The sequence below is a fragment of the Phalacrocorax carbo genome, chromosome 1, assembly GCF_963921805.1.
Source record: "Phalacrocorax carbo chromosome 1, bPhaCar2.1, whole genome shotgun sequence".
Lineage (NCBI taxonomy): Eukaryota > Metazoa > Chordata > Aves > Suliformes > Phalacrocoracidae > Phalacrocorax > Phalacrocorax carbo.
In genome coordinates, this window is record NC_087513.1 from 3486596 (window position 1) to 3499385 (window position 12790).

The 12790-nt window shown below is 45.7% G+C and overlaps 1 protein-coding gene across 5 annotated transcripts in view; it reads left to right on the forward strand.

Annotated features, from left to right (window-relative positions):
- The window catches only part of PLXNA4 (plexin A4), a 460966-nt gene that overhangs the window by 241250 nt on the left and 206926 nt on the right, over positions 1–12790 (forward strand). The window contains exon 5 of one of the 5 annotated variants that reach the window (XM_064442412.1): positions 5655–6663. The exons of the other annotated variants lie outside the window; for them this stretch is intronic. Within the exon in view, the coding sequence (XP_064298482.1) occupies positions 5655–5684 (30 nt within the window). The 3' untranslated portion in view covers positions 5685–6663. Of the gene's footprint in view, positions 1–5654; positions 6664–12790 lie in introns of those variants that run through there. 5 annotated transcript variants of the gene reach the window in all.

Genomic DNA, 12790 nt, shown 5'->3' on the forward strand with positions numbered 1-12790 from the left:
GAAGCCTGTTGTACGTTTGCTTTTCTTTCCAGCTGAGAATGCTGCAGGTTTGCTTTTCTTTCCAGCTAATGGATTTGGTGATCACGCTATCCATCACTAATTACTTATCCCTACGCTCAGCACTTTCCCAAGGTTGAGCTCCCACCTTTGGGAAAATCCACCTAATCTCTGCACAGTCCATCTTAACCATGTGCTTGCAAAGACAAAAACACCTTCTGTGATCCTCTTCTGAAAATCCAGCAGTTTGTGACCTACCAAGGAGGCAAGTATGGTCCCTGTTTGGGAGAACATAGTTTTTTTCAGGTTGTGGGTTGATGCTACCTTATCTCCTGTGTCAATACCAATCTGTGATATCCCTTCCCACGTCTTGCATTTGTGCTTCTACACTGATAGCTGGAAAAAAAGAAAACATTTAAAATTAATTTCTTGTTTTGGTTTGTGCTTAAAGCTGGCCAATTTACTGCCCTGGTTCACGGCAGGAGCTCAGGACCACCTGTGTGCACGCCTTGGAGGGTGGTACTCTGTGACATGGGACCAGGAATGGCCTGGGACTGGAGAAGGAGTTACCTTCATCTGCTGTTGCTGCTTTTTTTAATTTTAATCATGGCCTTCCTCACTCCTGCATGCAGTGACCCAGGAGCCAGGTGGACTTTAGGTTACCCCTGTACCAGTGCTAGGGAGCATGACCAGGCACTGGTGGTGGATTGTCTCGTCCATTAAACTGGTACAATGGCACTTGGCACATCCTTGCAGTGGGGTTGGGGAGCTGTCTCCCAGACAGTCTTGGACATGGTTCAGGGATGACCATGGCCAGTGACTGCTTCTGAGAGGCAGTTTGGTTGCAGCTGCTCCATTTGCAGGCTAAGAGAGTCTAATGGTGTGTACATCTGCTGTTATATACTCACTGGCCTTAGGACCAGGGAGTAACACAGGGCACATTAAATTTACCAGTGCAGAATCAACTTTACAGAGGAGTACAAAGGCAGTGTTATGTGATTTGTGTAGTTGGTTCAAAGTCTCTGTACAATTCCACGGGACAGGAGCCATTGCAAGCTGTCAGCTTGAACATTTAGTGTTTTTAGCTTGTACTCCTAATTAAACATTTGAAATATTGATTAAGAGCTGATGTCTATCTTATAAATGGGGACAGCAGAGGAGAAGAGTGGGTACCTGTGTGGGGAAAGCCCTCGCAGCCCTCTGGAGCAGACTTGCTGTGTGCAGCGGGGTCGCTGAGCTGGCAGCATCCTCTGGTTAAGGCTGTCTATGGAGGCATAGGCATCCCTGGAGGCATCTGTCCGTGGTTCAGGGAGAGCTGCTTCTTAGCCACCTCAAGCACATGCCTGACCACAAGGGCCTCAGTTTTGCATGATGCAAGACAAATCTCTGTGCGGTAAGAGGTCTAGGAGGGGCTGGAAAGGTCAGCTCTGATGTTCTCACGGCCTGTCAATGGTGCTCCCAAACAGCAGCTGGACACAGGAGGAGGCTGTCCTTCACCACCTCCACGTGCTGGTCTCCTGGCCTATGCCAAAATCACCAGGTAAACAGGACCAGCACAGGCTCATACACTGACCGTCACCAGCAGCACCACATAATTATTAGCATGGTTCCTGCCTGGGTTTACCCTGTGCCAGGCAGCACTCCTCCAGGCAGCACAGAGGTGAGGCTCGGGCAATACCATGGGCAGGACTGGTCCCTGGGGCAGTAGGGACACATCAACCACATCCTCAGGAAGAAAGAAAAGAAAGTTTAGGGATGTAGACACTCTGCCATTTGCCAGCAAGGCTTGGCAAGGCTCCTCGGCCATGCCATGAAGGCTTGAACATTTGCTAATGCAGTGGGAGTCAGCGTGTCGATGCGGGGTTCCTGGGATTCACAGCCCGCTTGTGTCTTCTGCTGCTCTTTAGGTACCAGAAGTTCACCCACCTCTGTGCATCCGAACTCCTTCAGGACTAGTTTGCTTGAGTTGTACCAGCTCCTCCCAGCAAAGGGAGCCTCCAAAAACCAAGCCAGGGCTTCAGGGACACTTTTATACCCTGGATCAATAAATTAAAAAAGAAAAAGAAATACAGTGACAACACCATATGCACCGAAGCATCCTGCAGAGATTGCGGAGTCTCAAAACAAACATTAGATGTGTAAACAGTGTATCAGCATTCCTTTGCGAGGGTAGCTGCCGATCCATTTATTGCCTTCTGATCATTTATTTTCATTAATTTTCATAGCTAAACAGATAAAAGTGCTTGTGGCAAATATTGTAGGCTCTCCCTGCTCCCACACAAGCGAAACAGCTCCCCTTTCTCTTTTCTAGACTTTGTTTTTAAACTGACAATCAACCCACCTACTACTAATTGTGGCACAAAGTTTACACACCCAATAATTTGCACTGACTCCTTGCCCCGTCTTCAGTGCTCAGACAGCTTTGGGATGTTAATTCTTTCTACTTAGAGGAACAGCGGTAATGATCGTTGGGCAAAAAGATCTTTTAACTGCTGAAGTATTGGTAGTTGATGTATGTTTAGGGGTTTGTGTGTGCCTTTGTTTGCTTCCTCATGCAACTGTTTAAGAGAAGGAAGGCGAATTCACACCTGATAAAGAACTGCAGTTTTGAATCATTATTTCTTAAAGCAAAGGGACTATTTGTACTTCTTAGCATTGACAGTTTTGCCCCAGGGTCCTAGAAAAATAGCAAGCTTCTTTCCTGGGCAGATGAAATTTTCTTGCTCAGCTGGGTCAGGTCCCTGGAAATATCCTGTGCATTTCAATGGGATAATTTTGTATTTTTCTGCTTGCATTTGGTTGAGGGTTTTTTGCCATCCTGCCTCTCCGAGACATTAACTCCCCCCCACCCCAGTGAAAAGTCACCCTGAATTTAGTGTTCCATTTGTGGGGCTGTAACCTCTCCTAGGGATGTGCAGTGCAGGAGTCAGAGGGGACACACAGAAAACCTGGACCTGCTGCACATATGCGGATCTGCTGTACTGTTCGTGCCAGGTCACTGGGCAAGAGAAAAGTTGTGTCACACAGACGGTACCCGGTACTCCTCTGAGTTACATCCCTCACCCTCCAGCTTAAAAGAGGCAACATTGCACTAATGTAAGAAAATCAAGTTAAGGTTAGACACATTCCTGCAAACCTCAAAGCACAGAAGGCACAAAGCAGGGAATCGGGCTTATTTTTGTATAACTGTAAACGTTTGCAGATGATAAAGCGTACACCCTAACTGTCGTGCCATGAACCAACATGCATCATTTTGTACCTATACATCCAAGCTTATGTAGGACCTCAAAGGGTGTTACAAAACACGAGCTTTGTTCTGTAAACGCTCTGTCTGCTCAGTATCTTTAAAGTTGCTGACACCTTTGGGTACTTTTGTACATATACATACACACGCGCACACACACACATATATATATCAACATAAGAATCACCTTATCTGCCTGGGAAGCACATCTGGGATGGAAGGCAGCATGTGTTTGGCAGTGCGCAGTACCATTACACTAATGCATCTGCAAATGCACCGGGAGGCTGGCGAGGGGCTATTTGGATAATGGAGTGACTGGGCTAATAGAATTAGCCTTGCACTCACAGCCTGAGTGGGGAGGAGGGGAACTGTCCCCTTCACTCTTCCCAAGCATCTCCTGACATCTTACTCCCCCATGACAGCCCAGGAAAGGAAGCGGGAAAGGGGGAGTCTTAAAGCGGAGTGAAAATGTGCTCGCAGCACTAACACAGGGCTGTTTTCTGTCCCAGTGAAAACCGTACTGGGGAAACTGGGGAAAACTGTATCACTGGGTGGTGATGCCTTCACCTGGGTGACACGTGTGCGCACAGCCTCCAGGAGCCCTGAGCCACCGTCACGCTTCACAAACCACCCTTCCCTCGAAAGGGGCAAGCTTGGAAATGCATTTGTCATTTGAGCTCCAGACAGCAAATGACACTGATTTAATTAACCCGGTGAGCCCTGCTGGCCTTGCCTGTGAGAGCTCAGGACATCATGATGCGTGGAGGCAGGGTGTGGAGTGAGAGGGGAAGGGGCAAAGACACATGGCCATCGGACCATCAGAAGCCATCTCAAAGCACTTTGCTTCTCACAACCAAAAGCCCTTTACAATTAGTCTTGATGTGATCTACATTTACTTTAAGGCATCTGCATAATGGGATATAATGCACAGGAAATGCAGTCACATGCTTCTGGGGACTTACAATTCCCAGGGTACACGAAATCTCCCTTTTACTGTGACTGGAAGTGAGTCCAGCCTTTACAGAGCGTGTGTTCATATCCTAAAATGCCAGAAATCTACCTACCAACCTCTCTGACCTGTCAGCTGTATTTATGAAGTGCCCATCATCACGGTCTCTGGGCTTACCCTTGCTTTTCCTCCTCTGCTTTGGATTTATTGGGACCTTGGACTTGTTACTCAGACACTTCCCCCAGGCAGGAGGATTTTCATCTCTAGCAAAGCAAATGACAGATGAATGTTGCTTTGCTGTCAGTCAGGGGAAGACCAGGGGTTGCTGACAGCTGGACCACCTCTGCCCACCTGAGGCAGGCTTGGTGGGCAGGTTTACTGCCAGACATCAGTCCTACTTGTAGAAAGTCACCTTGGCCAAGGGCCTGTGAAATTTTAATGCTCCCCACCAAATACTGACTCCCCGAGGGCGTCTAAGTAAGCCTTTTGTGAGGAAGTCGATATTTGTCTGATGTTTCAGTGGATAATGTTGCTTTTCTCTGAATTTCCATTGGACTCTGCCGGCCTCTCCCAAACCTCATTGCACAGTGTCAGAAGCAAGATAAAAACATGCGATTAGACGAAAGTGTTCCCTTTGGAGGGTTGTCTACTTCTCCCTGCCTTAATGAGACTTTCTGCTCGGCGCATCCCCCTCAGCAGCACATCTGAGCCCCGTACCTGAGCCTGGGCATAATCACTTTCAGCGTAGAGCCATCCTTTTCCGTTTGGCTTTCCATGACTCTGCTGAGGAATACGTACAGCCAAAACTTAGGTACTCACATACCGCCGGCGAGGAGTGCAGCAGAAACGTCCCAGTAAAAGCAAACAGACCAGCAATTTTGCGTGACAAGTGGTGTTCTTCCTCCCACTGGAGATGGTGGCAGAACAATCTCGTTACTCCACCATGAGCTGACTTGAGTGGGTCTGGTCTGTCCCACCAGGTAAAGAAGCTCCAGGTTAAATTTTAGGTAGGGCTGTAGCCATACATTGTTAATAGGAGACACACATGTAGGTGCCTCGCTGTACTCAAGCTAACCAGTTAAATCCTGCAGCAAAGATTCCGTTCTGCCCCCGTGGTATGATAATTCTGCCAATTTGGGCAATTTAGCATCTGTCCTGTGCAGGTCTGAGATGCAGAAGAATCCCGGTGGGGTGAAACTAAATATATTACCTTTCAGCTAGCAAAAACACTGCTGCAGGTTAGATTTTGCCAGTTTACCATCCATTTGGGACTCAGTCTAAGTTTACTGTGCCTCCTAAAATGAATAATCTTGTAAACAATGTAGCACTAATACCCTGAACAATTAAAGCCCTTGTTTCTGATTGAAGCTGTAATTCATTATATTTCCATTTGCAAGGCAAGCTAGGCAGATTTCAAAATAAGTGATAGAAAGAGCTAATTTGTATTTCTGTTTGTGCTTGTAGGAGTTAGAAAATAAATCCAAGAAGAGGTAGAAGCCATCATTTCACTGGCAGCTTGGGCGCCTGATAACTGTAGGAGTCTGGACTTAAATAAATGGAAAGGAACTGTTTTCAGGAGTAAAAGGCACAGGACTTGTGGGTGCACCTGCACTGCTGTTTTAAATTTATTCGCATCAGGAGCGAAGTTCTGTAAGAAATCTCCCAGTTGTCCCTACTTACTGGCTTTTCTTTTCATCTCGCAATGGCTCAGACTATATGACCCAAACTCTTTTTGAACAGATTAAACCAGCAGATGTGCTCGAGGACCACAGCAATGCTAATATGTGATCAGTCCGGGTCACCTCAGTGGGGGACACCCACCACCCAAGCAGGGCAGAATAGGACAGCCTGGTCTGGCAGCAGGTCTGTTCAATATTTATCTGGCCAAGAAAGAGGGTGAGTGATGGCTCATATGAGCAGTGTCATATTTAACAGGTGTCTCCACTTAACCAGAGGTCATAGTGTATACTTTCCTTGAGTGGTGGCATCATTTCATAAAAAAGCTTTTTCATTAATTAAAATCCCTTAACCTTGCATCGTGCTCAGAGTTTGATATAGAAGCTTCATTTTTCTGATCAATATATATTACCATATTTCCTAGAAAGAAGCTTTCATCCCCTCAATTAGCAGATAAAAATAATTGTGTGCATTTGAAAGCATTTTGTGCCTCTAATACCCATTAACTAGATCAGAGTTGCAATTTTCCTGTTCTCATGGACTTTTGTCCAGATCAGTTACCCAAAGGAATGTAAAGCATTGTTTGGTCTCATTCAAATGACATTTCAATAAATGCCAGGGGAAAATGATGATTCTGTACTGCCTTTTTCTTTTCTTTTTTTTTTTTTTTTTTTTAAGAAAGGGGAAAAACTAATGAAAATGCCCTAGCCCATGAATCAGGATTTTCAGCGTTGAGATTTCTACATGGTCTCTGTGTGATCCTGCACAAGTCACTAATGGCCACATACAGCTCCTTGCAGCAGGGTCTGGCATTTATTTTTATGTAGCACCCTGGGCCACTGGTTTTGATGAGGTTTCCAGAGAGGAACATGGTTATTAATTTATACACAATATTAATGGAATTGGGCAGGAAGGAGGAACTGTTTTATCTCAAAATCCTTCCCTCCTTTCCAACTTTCAACACTCTGGGAGGCCTTTAGGCATTGCGGGCACTCAGGGTCCAGGGGCAGAGCCCTGCAGGTGGATTCATACACCAGCAAAACTTCCTTCTTTCCTCCCACTGGGCTGGAATTAATATCCTTGTTTCAATCCCTTTGTACTGACAACCTAAAAATTAATTGCCTGTGCACATGAGAGGTGAATGACCAGATGCCCAGGAAAGCACAACAGAATTATTGAGCAATTCCGCTTTAATTAAGTGCATCAGAGAGCTAGGATTGGTGGGGCCCTGTGCTTGATGCCAGTAACATCACTGAGAGGATGTGAAGGGATGACTGCTGCCAAGGGATCGTGGAAGGTACTCAAGGAATACAGAAAGCTTTTTTAATGCTGTCTTCCTTTGAGAAAGCTGGAGCAATAGCAAATAACCATAAAACTACTGGGGCAAAGCTGCAAACACACCAGGGGTGTCCCTCAAGCACTTAGCTCTCTGAGCAGGTCTCTGAGAAGGGACAGCTTTTATCAATGAGAAGGGAGCACAACAGAGCAGCAGCCATGAATTCCCTGCCAAAAGGGCAGCATTTTCAACCTCTGCCTAACGTCGTCACTATCCAAACTACCCAAAAGGGACAAAGCTGGGGACGTCCACTCTTCTGAGCCCAACTCCCTGGTGAGCCCCTCGTGTTGTAAAACCAGTTGGGTAGAACAGTTACCCCTGCATGCCTTGGCGCCCACGATGTGAAAGGTGTGCTGAACTAACCTCTCACAATAATGGTGTTAAACAACAGCCCTTAGTTCACGGACTGCAGTAGTGGCTACTGAAGGTTTCTTGCACAGTCTTCTGCAAAACATGTCATGGTGGCTCCTGTCCTCACTCGCCAGAGCACAGGCCACCAGGTCAAGCTCACCAAATTAATCCCTGTGAGTTATATGTATATTACAAGGGACCTGTTCACTGTAAAACGCCCATGCAACACCCACATTTCCAAGGTCCTCTTTGGTTCTCACCTTATCTCCCTTGGAAGAAAGGAAGTGCTACGGTCCAAGGAGTTTAGGAGCCCAGAGCTTCTGTCTGTAAAGAGCTTCAAGCCACATTAGTGGAAGATACTACCCAAGAAGAAAGATTTCCTTTTTCTCCTTGCTTGTCCTTCCCACCACTGGCTGGAGAGGCCGAGTGCAGTGCAGCCATCACTGCTGGTACCCAGCAGAGGAGCTGGGACACAGCGGCTGCCTGGCAATACATCCATCCTCCTGGAATGCCGGGCTCATCTGCTAATGACCTGTGGGGAGAGCAGGCTCACTGAGGCAGAAGTGGTGGTATTCATCTTAACTTGCTGTAGCATGTCTCTCTGCATGTGGGTGAAACACCCAGACACCTAGTGGGAGAGAGAAAATGGCCCTTTCAGGGTGAAATACACTTGGCTTCCTGCAGGTTCAACTTTAGGATAGCATGAATTATCCTCAGCAGTAGCTACATCACTGCAGTGCTTATAAAGGGAGTCAGGCAGCTCATCTGTACGGGGGTATTTGCACTGTCTGTGAATGAAGACGATTCTTTAGCTGTCCTCTACATCACAGCTAAGGGATCCTGGCAGTGTCCACTGTCAATGCTCTTTTTTTGCTCAGGATGTCCCCATGGTCCTTACAGAGGTGCTTAGGACTCTGGCTGCTCTGCCACGGAGGAGCATCCTCAGATGCTTGTCCAAGACTCCCACCCAAAGGACAGGCCAGGTTGTTGCCAATTGTTGCAGCCATTCTGGCACAGTGCCTGCATGCCCCCTGCCTCCGCTGGGTAATCAATACATTTTCCCCCAAGGAAGTAGTTCTCATCCCCTTGGGAGGGGTCAGCAGTTTCCACTGCCCTTCGTTTCTCTCTGTCCCTAGCCTTCTTGCCTAGGTTGCTACTCTGTGCATCTGAGGTGGGATGAACAGAGGTCATTTTGGGGACTGCTAGCCAAAGAATGACCAGAAATAGATTTTAAGAAGCCACATAATAGTATCAGTTCTTCAGCTTTAAGTCTTAGGGCTTGGACTGAGTACTCTAGCAAATTCATGCTGTACTTCGCTTACAGCCATTGAGATTTTCTTGTCACTCTCTTTTATTCTGGCTACACAAGAGCCCCCAGCCACTCCATAAAAAGCGTGAACGAGACACCACACAGCTTCAAGGGACACAGATCCCAGACTATGAGATGACCCACCTGGAGTTAGTACTATGGCTCGGACACCAAGGAGTGTCAGGATTACTACTAAAGTTAGCTACGGTATTTTAGCCCTCACTTCAGCGTCTCCAAAAAAACCAAACCCACATCACTGCTGTAGGAAATGTGGCTGAGGATCCCAGAGGCAAAAATGCTGACTAAGAACTCCAGAGGAATCAGAAAAATTAGTGATTTGTGGCAAAGTCCTTCAAGGACATTTGTGGGGCTATTTCTTAGAGTGCATGAAGCACACAGAGATGCCATGACTTTGTGGAAATGGCTCCCTGGATGAGCTGAGGTGTGGAAGATCCTTGGTTTGGTTTTTATGGAGAAATTGCAGAAGAGATCAGGACACTCCTCCAAAAGTTTCATTCTTCTCCTGGGCTATTTACTTTCTCCTCTAGCCTTCTGGGCAGTGTGACTTCACATGATTCAGCAGCTGTTGTTCACCTGGGACAGGTCTGTGCTCCCCACCATAGATATGTCTGTGTTATCATGAGAGAAAACCCATGGTGTAATATATCTGAAAGCCCAGTGACTATTTTTGTGCTGAGTTTCAGGACAGCCAGAAAAATGCCTGATATTAGGAAAGGGTTTGCAAAGAATTGACTGTGCTACAAGAGAACCTCCACTGATCCTTAGATGTCAGATGGTGATCTGTTGAACCCTGGAGTTGTACTTCAATGTATAAAGTTGTTGTTCTATGTAGCACGAAGATACACTTAATGGAGAGACCTAGATCAAGTGCTAAGGGTTTAGAAACAGGGGAGGATGGACTTCATGTTCAATTATTGGCTGCGGAAAAAGAAAATGCACATTATCTACATGTATCATCATTTAGAGGTCTTTTCCAACCTTTAGAGGTCTTTTCCAACCTTAATGATTCTATAAGATGTGTAGACGCAGCACTTCAGGGCATGGTTTAGGAGACACGGTAGCGTTGGGCTGACAGTTGGACTTGATGATCCTTGAGGTCTTGATGGACTTGATGATCCTAGAGGTGTTTTCCAACCTTAATGATTCTATGATTCTATTCTATTCTATGACTGAAACCTCAAAGGTGCTGTCAAGTCTTGGTAGAGGTACAATGGAAAGGCTGGGCATAGCCTATGAATCCAATAACAAAGAACTGCAAAAGACTAGTAAAAAATGAAAAATAACCTCAAAACAGTGGAGATTTTGGCATATCCAGCATGGTGTTGCTACCAATCAGAACAGTACCACTGGAAGCCTTTGGGCAGTACTAGGAATGTGGCCAGACAGGAAATTGCAGGAAAAATTAAGAGCATCTAGAGGTCTTCACTGAAGCTGAGCACGTAGAGACCTTGCAGGACAGCCCTAATCACAACATATATGTGTTTGCTGTGGCAGCCCAGGGCAGCGGCCCAAGTCTAGCATGGTATCTCAGTGCCTGAAGGTACAGAAGTGATCATCTGGCAAAGATCAGCTCCAGCCTAGTTAAGTGGAAAGTGAACAGCCATCTATAGTATCTAAAGCAAACTGTATCTCTGTCTTTTTATGTGCCCGCAAAGATACCGGATTTCTGCACTGCTCCTTTAATTTTTGTGGCGTTCTGCTTATTTCTGTGGTGTGCATAAACTTGCAGTCTGTTCATAAAAATATAAGATCACAGCATGGTCTTCTTTATATCTGTATATATATGCAGACACACAATGTTTCTCCCAGCATGCAGAATGAATAAATTCTGGAGTAATTTTTCATTGTTGCCTTTATGAGCTTCAAGGAAAAAAAAAAAAACTAAAAAACTAATAAATAATTTATTCCAATGAAATTGCTATTTACTACGCTGTATGCTGGACCTTAGCTAGCCCAGTCAGCACATGGGCTCCTGGACATTTTCTCTATATTGTTTATTTCTGTATTTTTTTTCAGGCACTGTATGAAGTCTCTGTGTGTGTATATGCATGCATGTGAGAGCATGTGTACCTGAAGGCAAGAAACAGGGTGAAAGAGACATGGTTTCTTTCTGTCCGTACATGCTTTCTGCATGTGTGTAAAGAAAAGCTCTCACCCTCTGTTTTAGACGTGCAGGCTCCCTTTACAGTGCAACACAGATGACGGATTCAGGACACCTCTCTTCAAGAATAGCACCGGTCCCTGGTGGTCAGTAGAGTTCCTGGGGCACTTTCCTTTTCATCCTAAAAAGGCATTTAAAATACGCCAGATGAACTGTGTCCTCTTTGTATATACATATGCATACAGTGTAAACACGTGTGGTTTTTATGTAGTTGACCATAATAATGTGGTTTTGTGTGTTTGTATAATTAACACATTACTGTTTCGCTTACTGTGCACATATAGGTGGGTATATGGGGTGGGGGCTGCTGTAGGTACAAGTACGTGCCTAACCACAAGACACATGACTATACTGGTGTTATGTTACACAGCGTAATAAAGCACTAGGGAAAAAAAAAAACAGAAGGAAAGGAAAAAAGAATGAATCTGTGTATCTCTCCAAAGGGTGTGTCTTAGGAGTACCAAAAAAGTGACAGAGTTATCTTCCCAGCTTGTTGTAACCGATGAGGAGCTAAAGCTACCTACGCGCTAACATCTTGCTCTGTGTTACGTGGTTTAAGCTGTAAGGCTCTGATCCACACGGCCACAGATAAAGGTGGCTTTTTGGTCTCTTCATGAAGCCCTGTTCACCTCAGCACATAGGTTGGTGCGTTGGTATTTGCATCCTGGTAAAGTTCCTGCCTGATTTTGGGACTTGGCTCATGGAAATGGTCCCATGGTCCTCAGTGGGATGACTCACAGGTGTACGATTTACACACAGGGGCAGGAGATGCAGTGCTAACACAAATGCATTAGTAACCAGGGTGCTGGGCTAGGCTTTAAGGAACGGGGCTTTGCTGCTGACCTGAAAGGTAAAGAATTTCTATTTTTTCTCTTTTTTTTATTCTGATCTCTAGGAGATCAATTAATTTCATCTCCAATGCCTTGAAGCTCCTTTTTCCCTGCATTTTATTCTGCTCTTGTCCATTTAGACTTGGGCCAAAATGTCTTTTACTACTTGTCTGCAGCAGGGCACAACACAGTGGGATTCTTCTCTCAGCAGGGTACTCTTGACATATAAATAAAGTAGTACAGATAAATGATTACTTTGCCACTGGGCTTGTTCAATGGCTGATGCTTAAATGAAACAATCCACAAATTCACGCAGAGGTGCATGTAAAACAGCGACTTGGGAAGAGCAATGCCTGAGCTCTTCCCTTGCTAATTCCAGCAGCTGGTTTGCATTGGTAAAGGCAGACTAAAACCTGAGATAGGAGCCTGGGATGTGACATCCCTGCAAGATGAGGTCTTAGGGAGATGAGACTAGAGCTGGGGAAACAAAGAAGAGGGGAACAAACAGGGCTCTGGGTCGCTGTTGCTCTAGATTATTGCTGCCAGTTGCTCAGGCACGCTCTATGTGATTACCATTTCCAAGGGAGCCCAGATCTGTATTTCCCTTAATGTGCCACGGCTGCTTCTCCTGACCTCTTTCACGCTGCCTATTACCTCAGCTCTGCTTCCCCTCCATTCTGATCGAATTACTAAAGCACACAGTGGAGTCTCTTGGCTCAACAAAATTTAATGACAGTGACAACAGAGGAGGATAATAAAGATAAATCAGCTGCTCCCAGGAAGGAAAGATGAAGTAACAACAGAGTGAGTTAGAAGGCTACACCATGAAGTGACCCTGGCAAATGAATGGTCCTCGTCATCCCTTTCATCTCAAGTCTGCATTTCTTCTGTTTTGGGGGGAATTTGACAGGGAAG